The 12,768-nt window shown below is 41.7% G+C and overlaps 2 protein-coding genes across 2 annotated transcripts; both read right to left on the bottom strand.

Annotated features, from left to right (window-relative positions):
• Positions 1–423: 423 nt before the first annotated feature.
• Positions 424–2,822, bottom strand: LOC118425086 (kelch repeat and BTB domain-containing protein 8-like). Its single transcript, XM_035833905.1, has 4 exons — positions 2,649–2,822; positions 2,145–2,284; positions 1,815–2,027; positions 424–1,369 (listed from the first exon to the last, which is right to left on the bottom strand). Exons 1-4 carry the CDS (start codon positions 2,763–2,765, stop codon positions 424–426), a joined length of 1,416 nt encoding a protein of 471 aa, XP_035689798.1. The 5' UTR covers positions 2,766–2,822.
• A 1,524-nt stretch (positions 2,823–4,346) lies between these two features.
• Positions 4,347–9,456, bottom strand: LOC118423823 (kelch repeat and BTB domain-containing protein 8-like). Its single transcript, XM_035832091.1, has 5 exons — positions 9,382–9,456; positions 8,667–8,927; positions 6,627–6,766; positions 6,293–6,496; positions 4,347–6,091 (listed from the first exon to the last, which is right to left on the bottom strand). The coding sequence occupies exons 1-5, from the start codon at positions 9,430–9,432 to the stop codon at positions 5,167–5,169; spliced, it is 1,581 nt and encodes a 526-aa protein (XP_035687984.1). The 5' UTR covers positions 9,433–9,456; the 3' UTR covers positions 4,347–5,166.
• Between the last annotated feature and the right edge of the window lie 3,312 nt (positions 9,457–12,768).

Here is a 12,768-nt window from a genome sequence, read left to right as displayed (position 1 = left end):
TCTATGTGTCCTTATCCTGCACTTAAGATATGGTGGGTATATACGCGCCACATGGCACAGGCGACCAACCGAATAACATTCCTTATCAGGAAAAGCGGCATACAAGTCTCTTCAGGCATCAGCAGAACTCACATACAAGATATTCTTCTTCATCGTCATTATAATCATAGCTAGTTGTGTTGCCAGGCAGCAGCAGACTTGTCATACACAGAAACACCCGAAATTTTGAATGTCATTCTTGAATATCTATGATATAGTAAAGAGTAGAATAAATGTGCACATATAAAACTTCATTGTGCATTCAGTAACATTTACTAACATTATACATTGAAGCGTTCCTTATGCAACTCCCATGCACTCCGGGGCGAAAATGATAGTCACTGAGCAAAGTCGTAATCTGATACATACTTGTGATATCATTAATCACTTCTTAAACCCGTGGGTGTGTTGCACTATTGTCTTTATGTAAGGCAAGTACATACGTGCCACAGGGCAAGGACCAGCACTTTGCCAATGTCCTGGAGGCAGAACGGGCAGTCCCGCTGCGTCACTCCAAGTAGCTGTAGACCTGTCATACACACATATTCGTGTTTCACTGCGGCAGGACAACAACGCGTGCAGATGATTTTCCAGCACAAATAAACTGTAGGCAATGTAATATTGGTCATCTTGATTAACCCTATCGACAGTTGGGAGCTCATGATCACGCCAGCTGTCTGTTTCTGTGTCGTACACCATGACGTTGCTAAAGCGATGTTCTGCACAGAAGATCTCTGTTCCCATGGCAACGACTATACCTAATTCTGGAAAGGTTGTTGGCATGGCCAGCCTGCACCAAAGCTTCTGGCTTGGGTTGTAGCGATGCATTTCTGTGTCTGAGAAGACGTAGATGCACTGATCACATGATACTACGTTATACCTCTTTATCACACCAAATGAGTTACTCTGGTTCCCATGGTCATATCTTCCATATCTTCCCTCTAGCTGCAGTTGTGTACAGGAGTGCCATTGGTCTGTGCGCTGGTTGTACCTTTCCATTGCCATGAACACTTCTTCTTTCCCCGCCAGTTGATCAACAACTCTAGCAAGGTAATAAAGATGTCCATCAGCTTCCACAAGGTGCTCAGCTCTTGGCCTGTCGTCTCCTCGGGTCCTTCGTACCGACGCCTTCTGTTCCCACTCATTGTCCATTTGGTTGTACTTGAACAGGAACAACTCATCTTCCGAACCTGATGCTTCAGTCAGAATGTAAATATCGTTATCACTGGTGACAGTTTTAGCCACGACTTCAGGGTCGTTACTGCATCTGATCTTAAAGAACATCCCTTCCTGCGGATTCATATACAGCATCTCATTTGACCCCCAGCGTCTGCAGAATGAAAAAAAAACATTGTTGACAGTAATCAGGACTGGACAAAAATCATGCCAGGAAGTTTTACTGCAATTATGTATACCCAAAAATGCCCAGTGGTGACCTCACAAAAAGGAAAGCAAAGATGTTAATCTTCACAAGGTATAGCCCAACAGTAACAAACTACTGCTTTGTTTATTCTCAAACACATTCATATATATGAAAAGCAGCCACAAAGGCTCTATCACGTTTGTCCTGCCACTCACCACAAAAACGGACGCTACTTCACCAGTAACTATGAGCTGGCTAATCCATGTTATTGACCTCATTCAATTGGAACGGAAGAAGTAAAAATAAATCGTTCCTTTCTTGAAAAAGAATCAGAAAACATGAACATATTGAAGAAAATATGACCCCCAAAAAATAAAATGACACTGTTCAAGGCCTTAAATGTTGAACATACTTGTGCACGCTTATAGAGAAAAGTAGAGCCATTTCTGTCATCATCCCAAATCTCGGCTTGTGGTTGGGGTTCCCTTTCTGTGCCGCATTCTTTACAACCTCAGAACTCCCAGGATCCTCCTTGATCAGGGGGTGTTCCAAGATGACTGCCGTGTCATCTGAGGTCAGCAGGTTGAAGCGGATGTGAGGGAGGATGCTGGGCAGGTGGTACAGTCTGTAGGGTACAGGGTAGGGGTTATTAAAGCTCACATCTGTGTAAAACATCAACTTGTCAAAAAATTGTTTATTTCATGTTGGAACTCTAGGGGTAAGTCAAAATCCTGACACCCACCTGTCCTCCCTGCTGTGCTGCAGCCATCTCACCACAGCCTCCCACACTGTTGTCTCCTCTTTGACTTCCAGCTTATCATGGCTGATGATCTCAGTCAGCTGATTCACACTCAGGCTGCAAAACTCCTTGCTGGAGGTAACCTGTGGAAGTGCAGAGTACATGTAAATGTATGGAACTGTGGAAAACAATCTTTATTAGTAAAGTCTTCTTAACATTGAAAGATCAGCACTGCAAAGTGGGTTCCATCATCATCATCATCGGTCGGCTGCCGACTGCAAGCCTCATCCAGTTCCGTCTTTGTGTAAGGTTTTATTCTTTCATGTTATTTGAAAGACAGCTATGAAGATCACAAAATAAAAATAAAAGTAGATAACATCCTCTAAAATAACTATCACTCACTCACTCACTCACTATAATTATAAAAGAAATGAAATGGTTTCAATACGGTTGTAACAGAAACCATTCTTCTAATTAAGTAACCTACTATCAAAATATCAGACACACCTCAGCAAAGTGTTTATGAATCAACTGCAAACAAGCCTTCCGGACTCTGTCCACAGAGAAGACATCAGCAAACTTGTACAGGTCCACACAGGTGGAGCGCTGCACACTCATGGCCATGTAGCTGCTGCAGGTGTCTCTCACATAGTCCAGTTGGAGGAGGTCGGCTGCCTGGTACAGGGGCTGCACTTTGTCCAGGGACACATGGAGGGTTCCCGAGTAGATGAAACCTAGTATCTCCCCAAACATGCCTGCATCCAAACCCTACAAAACAATATAACAAAAAACTGTTTAACGTACTCAAAATAGTGCATCATTGTCAGGATATAGTTATCTAGCAGGGAAATATATATCACAAATTCTCATAATAGTATTAAGACTGTCAAATTTCATCACATTCTTTTATTTCATCTACATAATCTCTACTATATGAACAACATCATGTTTATGATAGCAATAGTTAAAATAGGTGCACACTTTGCAAAATACACCGGATATTATTATTATTATTATCATTAAAATGATAATGTGTGGCCGGAAAGTTGACCTTTAACCCATTGATACCAATGAGGTCATTATTAAAGTGGGAAGGGGGGCATAGCGAGGGGCACATAAAAAGGAAAGGTAGACATTTGTAGGATTTGCTAACCAAGAGTTTTAATCGTTTTATTTGTTCTATAGGATACATAACATATTTGAACGGTCATTTTTTCACCACACGTCCCGCCAACCTTACCTGTAAAACAACCGTCTTCTGACGACTTTCCGCCATGTCACTTGTAAACATGGCCCTGAAGTAGGGGCTGGCCGCGGACAGAACAAGCCGATGGCAGGGAAACCGCCGGCCCTCGACTTCAAAGACGACATCCTGCAGTACCCCAGCCTTCTGTAAGTCGCCCACAGTTCCAAGAAACCCGTGCAGATAGCTCTCGTCTTGGTAGGAACGAGGACGAACTGCGCTGACGTGGCGTGGGGTTCTTGGTCTGCGGCAGCCATGTTGAAGATGATATGACCCAAGGTCAAAGGGTAGTAGGTCAAACACGGAATCAGGACAACTCGGACCATTACTAACTCGGCCCATTGAAAATCTGGTCAACTCGGACCACACCCCTGGTCAACTCGGACCACCCCCAGTCGGACCAAATTACTTATCTTTTGAAAAATTTCTTGGTACATTTGTACAAGTATTATAAAGATTGTCCCCAGCTGCTAGATCTACTATTAGAACGTCAGAAGTTTCCTGGTCATACAGAGTGGCGGTCCTTTGATCTAGCATCATATGTGCCGCGGGCGCTAGCAAAAATTTTAATCTTCAATAAGAATGACTCATACTCTGATCAATACCCACATCTTATTTGTCTAAAGCTATTCCGAAGAGCAAGTAATGGTAAAGTTTACTACTGTCCTCTATTAGAAGCGCCTCACACCTATCCACGTGTCCACACACACTGCGTATTTCGGGGTCAACGACCTAATGTGCGCCGCATGGAATGCCGAAAAGTTCCGATGAATTACACAATCCAAGCTACAGTTTTCTCATTTCAGAGTATATACATGTCATATAAAACTAGTGTTGGGGATTACATTTTCGAAAAAAAAATCAACTAAATAGCTGTTCAGGGGGGATGGTCCGAGTTGTCCCGGCAGATGGGCCGAGTTGACTGGGCCGAGTTGGTAATGGTCCGAGTCGTCCGACATTTTCATTGTCATGGGAGGATGATTATCTTCAAACTTCAGAAAGAAAAACCTTAAAAGTTTACATTATCCTAGCAATGTGCATGGTACAAAAGTCGACGCCCATCTCTGCAATTATAGGCAGAAGAAGGATATTAATCCAACAAAATACAACATGTATCAGTGAGAAAATGCATGTGCACATTTATATTGTTAGTGTAAGGGTATCATACTTCAAAATAAGCGTTCCAGTGATATACAATGTCTTTGATGATGTATCAATGGAAAATATGATGGACCTAAATATAGTTACAAACATTTTGTTAGATTCAGATAATGGATCAAGGGGTAGATAAATTAAAATACAATCTCTCAACAAACTTCTTAAAGAATTTGCTGTCTGGTAACGAACGTCCTGATGGTGTTGATACACATTTATTAGGTTATTCGTTATAAGGCAGCCTGACTCTAATTTTATATCCTATATAGTCATTTAGCAAAAACTGAAACAATACCGAGATGTCTTTAAACGGTACTGCCCTGTGGGATCAAAACGGAGACAGGTATATCTACATGACACATGGAACCACATGAATGAAAGCTCTGACAGGTCTGCTGATGCCAATACAATTTACGAACAAACAAATTCCTGAAGAGACAAGCAAACTACTCACTACTTTATGATGGAATGTTCTAGATACGCTATTTTACTTAATGAGCTATTCACATTTCTAGAATCCACTACTATCTCCTCATGAACTCAGCACCTATACTCTTAGCTCCATAGAAACATACTATTAAGTCCGGTTAAATCGACATGAAAGTCATTCCATCTAATCTCATTCGTCTATGTATCCTCACTCCGTGCGCTAAGATATGGTAGATATATACGTGCCACGGGGCACCCAAAACCATGTGGCATTCGTGTATTGTCAGGTAGTGTGGCCTTCAAGTCTCTCCAGGCATCTGCAGGCCTGTCATACACGTACAGCAGATAGTCTCCTGATGACTCCTCTTCTACGGCTGGGTCAAAGAGTTTTATCGATATGTGCAGCTGGTTCTCCAGTACGAACAGAGTTGGGGGATCATTATTATCAACAGCAAGGTTTCCTATATTTCGCCAACCTTGCAGTTTCTGCCAGCTGTCTGACTCTGTGTCGTACACCATGGTATGAGTGAATACAAAGTCTGTGCAGAAAATCTCTGTTCCCATGACTACTGCTGTACAGACGTCATCAATGATCCTTGGTGGCGTCTTAATACACCAACGGTCCTGGCTCGGGTCGTAGCAGTGCATTTCCCCGCATGTCCTGATGAAATACAGGTTTGGACCACAGACCAATGCTGCGCTGAAGAACTCAAATCCAGAAGGGTGCAGCTGTGAACACTCCTGCCACTGGTCTGTGTTCTGGTTGTACTTTTTCATCTGCATGAATGCATCGCTGAATATTGTTGTTGCCAGGGCAATGTAGTATAAAATCCCATCAACTTCGACAAGGTGGTTATTGAAGCAATTCAAATCATTTTGAGCTCCTGGTCCATTCAACAAAGATATATGTAGTGGAGACATACCAGCATGTTCCCACACATTTTCTGCATGGTTGTACTTTAACATGGACAGCTGACCATAATCCCATACCTCACTATCCAGCATGTAAATGTCGTTATCTCTGGTGACTGTCATGCCTCTGACATAACGCAATTCTTTAGCACCGTAACTGCAGCTGATGTACTTCCCTTCCCGAGGGTTCATGAAGAGGATGTCTTTATCCCTTTAGAGGAAAGAACAATTATGTATTTAATTGCCATAATTTGCCTAACACCAGAGTTTATAACACCAAAAAAGCAAGACAACAACAGTTTACACTTTACATGTTTAAAATGAAAACAAACAAACAGGCTTAGTCTATGTACGTCTACTGCTGTGTCAGAGTTGCAGAAATTGTTACAAAATAATAACAAAATGTACAAACCTTAAACCAGACACGAGAGCCATTTCTGTGGTCATCCCAAGCCTCGGTTTAAGGTTGGGGTTCCTCTTCTGCACCACATTCCTGATGACCTCAGAACTCCCAGGATCCTCCCTGACCAGGGGGTGTTTCAAGATGGCTGCCGTGTCGTCTGAGGTCAGCAGGTTGAAGCGGATGTGAGGTAGGATGCTGGGTAGGTGGTGCAGTCTGTAGGGTAATGGTATAGGGTAGGAGTTGGTTCAGTTGCCTTTTTTGTAACACATCAGCTCCATAAGCAAGCATGTTTAATAGCATTTCAAAATGACAATACCCGCTTATATGAAATACTGGCACCCACCTGTCCTCCCTGTTGTACTGCACCCAGCTCACCACAGCCTCCCACACTGGTGTCTCCACTTTAACATCCAGCTCGTCATGGCTGATGATCTCAGTCAGCTGATTCACACTCAGGCTGCAGAACTCCTTGCTGGAGGCAATCTGTGGAGGTACAGAGTACATAGACATGGACTGAAAATAAGCTCTGAAAAGTTCTTTTTTTTTCAACCTTTATTTAACCTTGATACATCATTCGGTCTGAGCCGGTGAACCCTGGGCAAAGCACTAAGGAAGTACTCCCTACTGTGACCATCCCAGCAGCTAGAGGGCTGAATTGACCCCTATAAATACATAAACTAATAAACATCCCAGACTGTCTACATGCTGGAAACAAAGGCAGGGACAGATTAGCATAAAATACTGGTCAAAAATTCAAATATTTTTCTCTACTGGTTTTCAAGGAAACACTATCAAACCCTGCAGAATGATCCAAATAGTTGTAACAAAGTTACATATGCAAGGTCCTAATGACAGCAACTTTCAAATTTTGGGAAACCATCCTTGTGTTCAAATTGAGACTTTCAACTCTGCTCTGCCAACTTTGTATCAAAGTGTCTTTTTGTATCTACAACACATAATTGCAACTTGAAAATCTTCGTTATAACTGAATTAGCTCTGATATTCATGTGTCTAGAAATATGGCTAATAATGTGATGTACCACTAGGGGCTATGTAGACTGTACATGTAACTGTCAGTTATGTCTCACAGTACCAGAGTAAGACAAGCCAGCATTTTCATTACTTTATATTCTGGGTTAGGTAAAGCTTTATGTATAATCATACTTCAATACCTTATGTAGTATCCTAATATCAAAATTAAATTGAAAATAAACTTGTGTTGGTCAGAGGTCTCAGCCAGCCTTCCCCGATGTGAACTCCACCACAGTCAACAGAAGACTGAGCTCTAGTAGTTTACGTTAGCCAAATTTATTGGGTGGTTATATAGTACGGGGTTGGTCTTTAAACGACGATAAAGAGGGCGCCTGCCTGACGTTCTCCCTCAGACTATTCCACAGAACTGTGCCTGAGTACGTTATACATCTTCGAAACGCTTCCCTGTGGACCATGGGTAAGTATAGTAGGTTGGATTCGCTTTGTCGCGTTTATCTAGTTGACCTTTCCATGCAGTATGTAAACAAGTTCCTCATGTAGACTGGCAGTAAGTTGTTTAGAGCCTTGTATGTGAGCAACGCCTTCTGTTGTCTGTGTATGGATTTGATGTTCTTCCATCCGAGACGAGTCAGCACTTCGGCCGAGGGTGTTCTGTAGTGGGCCCTCAGTAGCAGCTTCCCGGCCCTGTTCTGGATTCGTTGGAGTTTTTGAAGGTCTTGCTCCGGTGCAGTATCCCAAACAGTACTTCCATATGTGATGTACGGCAGGAATATTGAATTGTATAGAGTACGAAGTGCTGATGTAGATACAAATGGACTGACATGTTTCATAATACTTAATGCTCGTCTTAACTTGCTAAGGACGTCTTTGACGTGCCACTTCCAATTCAGTTGATTGTCAATTAATATACCCAGGTATTTGTACATGTAGCACAGATTGATAAATTGACCATTTATGGCCAACCTGGGGTTTGTACAAGTTCTCATTTTTTTTATCTGTACCTATTAGCATACACTTACACTTTCCTTCGTTTATCGACAGATAGTTCACTGCAAACCATTGAGACAACCTTTCGAGATCTGTCTGAAGGGCATTCTCGATGGTCCCAGAATCCTTGCTGCTGAAGTGAATAACCGTATCATCGGCATACATTGAAATTTCACAAATTTTTTGTTGTTTGGTTGTGAAGGTTATGAAATTTAAATTTCTTGATGACATAAAATAAAGGTAACTCCATGAATGTAAAAAAAAATGAAACTGTATTTTGCAAAAACGTTTACACTAACTTTTTAACAAACAAACTCATTCTGCTGCAATTTCATTACAGACTGCACCAACCCTTGTATGATATGAAATTTCAAGTGACGAACCATCCAAATATCAGACTCACCTCAACAAAGTTTCTATTGATACACTTCTGACAAGCTTTTCCGACAACGTCCACAGAGAAGACATCAGCAAACTTGTACAGGTCCACACAGGTGAAGCGCTCCACATTCATGGCCATGTAGCTGCTGCAGGTGTCTCTCACATAGTCCAGTTGGAGGAGGTCGGCTGCCTGGTACAGGGGCTGCACTTTGTCCAGGGACACATGGAGGGTTCCCGAGTAGATGTAACTCAGGATCTCCCCAAACATACCTGCATCTAAACCCTGGAAAACAATATAACATAAAATTGTTCAATGTACTAGTATGCTATGTACTAGTAGTGTATCATTATCAGGATAAACTGTTATCTAGCAGGGAAATATATATCACAAATTCTCATAGGACTGTCAAATTTCATCACATTCTTTTCTTTCATCTACATAATCTCTACTATTTGAACATATAGTAACATGTTTCTGATAGCAATTCTGTTATAGTAACGTTAAAATAGATGGTCACAATGACTGTGTCCCACAAGGTTGACCTTTAACCCCTAAATACCAATATGGTCATTAAGTGGGGAGGGGGGCATAGTGTGGGACACATCGAAGGGAAGTTAAACATTTGTTGGTTGATAAAACAAGAGTTTCTATTGTTTTAAGTGTTCTCTAGAATAGACAGAACATTATAACCGTCATTGTTTCATTCTACTATAACCACACGTCACGGCAACCCTACCTGTAAAACAACCGTCTTCTGACGACTTTCCGCCATGTCACTTGTAAACATGGCCCTGAAGTAGGGGCTGGCCGCGGACAGAACAAGCCGATGGCAGGGAAACCGCCGGCCCTCGACTTCAAGGACGACATCCTGAAATGCCCCAGCCTTCTGTAAGTCGCCCACAGTTCCAAGAAACCCGTGCAGATAGCTCTCGTCTTGGTAGGAACGAGGACGAACTGCGCTGACATGGGGTTCTTGGTCTGCGGCGGCCATGTTGATGATGATGATTGACCACAGGGTCAAAGTGCAAGTATACAAACACTGATTACCCACATAATGTAGCAGTGGTCACTGGCTACGGGACTGAGTGAGTGAGTGAAGAATGTTTCTGCATCACTCCTGCACACAATTACCCCTCGATGCGTTCATACACTTCTCATACACACAATGAAACACCAACACAAGTGTTAGGATGGGCGCGATTGCGTTGACACCGCATCGCGTCGATAAAGATCAAATCACGGGCACTTTAATGCAAGATCAAATGCCAATAGCCATAGTAACTGCTAGCCTTTCTTTCAACTCATCTTTCACATACCCATCTTTTGCCTTTTCGCTAATCCAACGTCCATGTCTTTTGAACAACCTATCCGGAATACCTGCATTAGCTGCTGCTGTAGCACCTCCTGATCTAAGAGAATGCAAGCCAAAACATGAAACATCAGCAACAACTGTCTTGAGCATGTCCAGCACGATCTCCCTGGCTCTCGTGTAGCTCAGACCCCCTGATTTCCTCAACCTGGAACCTGATTTGGTCACAGTAATGCCCCTAAAGAGGAATTCATCGGAAGAAAAATCAATATCAGCCATCTTACAGTATTTGTCTAACATGTTAGCTGGGCAGGTCTCTTTACCTGTTCTCGCAATTGGAATCCAGCTTCCGTCCCTATATTGGTCAGTCTTGCTAGATTCTAAGAAAATACTCACATACTTGTCAGAAAACGAAACCTCATTACATTTGATGTTGGACACTTCGTTGTATCTGAGGAAACCTGCGTAAGATACCAAGATCAGAGTTAGCGTCCTTATAGTGCCTAAATCCGCTGAATCTGCGTGTTTTTTGAACAAGCATGTTCAAAATCTCTGGAGTCAACACTTCTTTCTTAACTACAAGCTTACCCAAGATCCGTTTTGCAGCATTCAACACATTCTGCACCACAACATTATCCGTAGGAGAGGGCAAGCCCGCTTGCATGTGAGCCCATCTAATGCCGTATGCAGCCTTTTGCACTGAAGCAACAGAAGAAGAATTCTGCATTATTTCCACTAAATACAAAGCTACATGAAGCGGAAGTGCTGGGAAAACAGCCACTTCCTGAAATTTACTGGCGAACTCACGCCACTTGTTGAAAGCAGTCCTATATTGTTCCACAGTTCCAGCTGCTCTGGAGGCTACAGCAATTTCTGGTAATTTCACAGCCAGTTCCTTCAAATGGGTATCCTTCAGTTCTGCTGCTTCCTTCCAGCAACCATTCTTGTATACATCAGCTAAAACAGAAATTGTGAGAAGACAAAAACACAAGATGTTAATAACGTAAGAGAAACAGCCTTTAATGAGAGAAAACAAAATTACTTATTTGCTCATCCTATTAATTCATAACAGAATGCTTCATCGCTAGAAACATCCTGAACTCATAACAGATGCTTTATCTCTAGAAACATCTAAAATTCATAACTGATGCTTCATCGCTAGAAAACAGACAATATTGCCACTGGGCATACATTCGACGGCATAAAAAACGCCGGGCTCATTCATCAGAACCTGCCCTGAACTTCATTGTTCCATCATGACACTATTATGGTCTGGAAAAACAGCATATATCACATTCATGCCGCAATTATAAAGGCTCCAGCATTTGCAAGTACCACCATACTGTGTGAAAGTAAATACACCAGAACACAGCCTTCATCAGTTGTCCGTTAGCTTTATTCCATTTCCATGCAGTCGTGTGCAAATTGCCGCACAATCCATAACAGTGTTTCTACACTGTACAACAAATCAGCATAATCATGTGTGGTTACTACACACATCACAACATTTCGTCTCTGAAGAACACAAAAACAGTGTATCTCTCATCCTATCAAATGAAATACGTAGGGCTAGGACTCGGAACTTGATAAGTCGATCGCCGAACAACGTATTTTTGCTCATACCTTTCTTGAAAAGATTTCTCGAAGTCCTTAAATCAACATAATCAAGCACAAATGGTTTAAAATGCACACCATCTTTGCATAATAAAGGCCAGAACGTGGCTGAATTCCACAAAGGTACAATTAAAGTTCCATTCGCTTTACACTGCTCTAAATGCAAAATTACTCTAGCGATCAAACTGACTGGTGGATGCATCCAATTATTTTGACCTTTCCAGTCAGTAGAGAAAGCGTTTATTCCTTCAGTACCTGGACACCAAATTCTCGAATTGAATCTTTCGAGTTTCTTATTCAAGTGACTGGCAAATCGATCTACATTATGCGGACCAAACTTCTTGTCCAAAAAGTTAAACACAGATTGATCAATTTCATAGTCGTCTACATCAAAAAACCTGCTTAACGCATCTGCTTTTTCGTTTTCAGACCTGGGTAACCACTCCATGTCTAGTACAATGTTGTTATCTTTGCAAACATTGAAAATATCCAAGGCAATATCTTGTAATGGTCTGTTGACACTTCCAACTTCCACAATTCTAACAGTGGCTGTGTTGTCACAATACCATTTCACTCTCTTACATAACAACAGCGTTCTCAGTCCACATAGTACAAAATAAATAGCTTTCAGCTCTCTCCAGGTAGAACTATTTTTGCAGTCGGAAACATTCCAAGTACCTTGTACATATGAATCAGAATTCACAATATAACCTCCATACCCTTCGGCCGAAGCGTCTGAATACACTGTTCTCGCAGCTTCTGCTGTACAAGCAATAGGAAAACCATTTGCTGAAAATAAATGTTCAAACCAAAAAATTATCTCTCTTATAGCCTGGTGGTCAATAATCACTTCACTATACCACGATTTACGTGTTTCAATGACATAATATAAGTATCTCGTCATAATCCTGACAATAGAACCTATACACAGTTCAAGTGAAATAATCTGTCCAACAATACTCGCTAACTGTTTCACAGGAAAAGAATATTTCTCTATCTTCAGATCTTTGATCACCTCAGTTAACGCAGCATATAACTTGCTTATTCTTCTCTCGGTACCAAAAAATTTGTACTCTAACAAATTAATAACTGTACCTAACCATGTAACAATTTGTGACGGACTCCCAAATACATTTACCTGGATTAGGCAACATACCAAATTTCAAAATATCAGAGCAAACATTTCAGCAATCATGTAGG

Source organism: Branchiostoma floridae, chromosome 10, assembly GCF_000003815.2.
Source record: "Branchiostoma floridae strain S238N-H82 chromosome 10, Bfl_VNyyK, whole genome shotgun sequence".
Taxonomy (NCBI): Eukaryota; Metazoa; Chordata; class Leptocardii; order Amphioxiformes; family Branchiostomatidae; genus Branchiostoma; species Branchiostoma floridae.
Note: the sequence above shows the minus strand (reverse complement) of the source record. Positions and strands in the feature narration are given on the sequence as shown.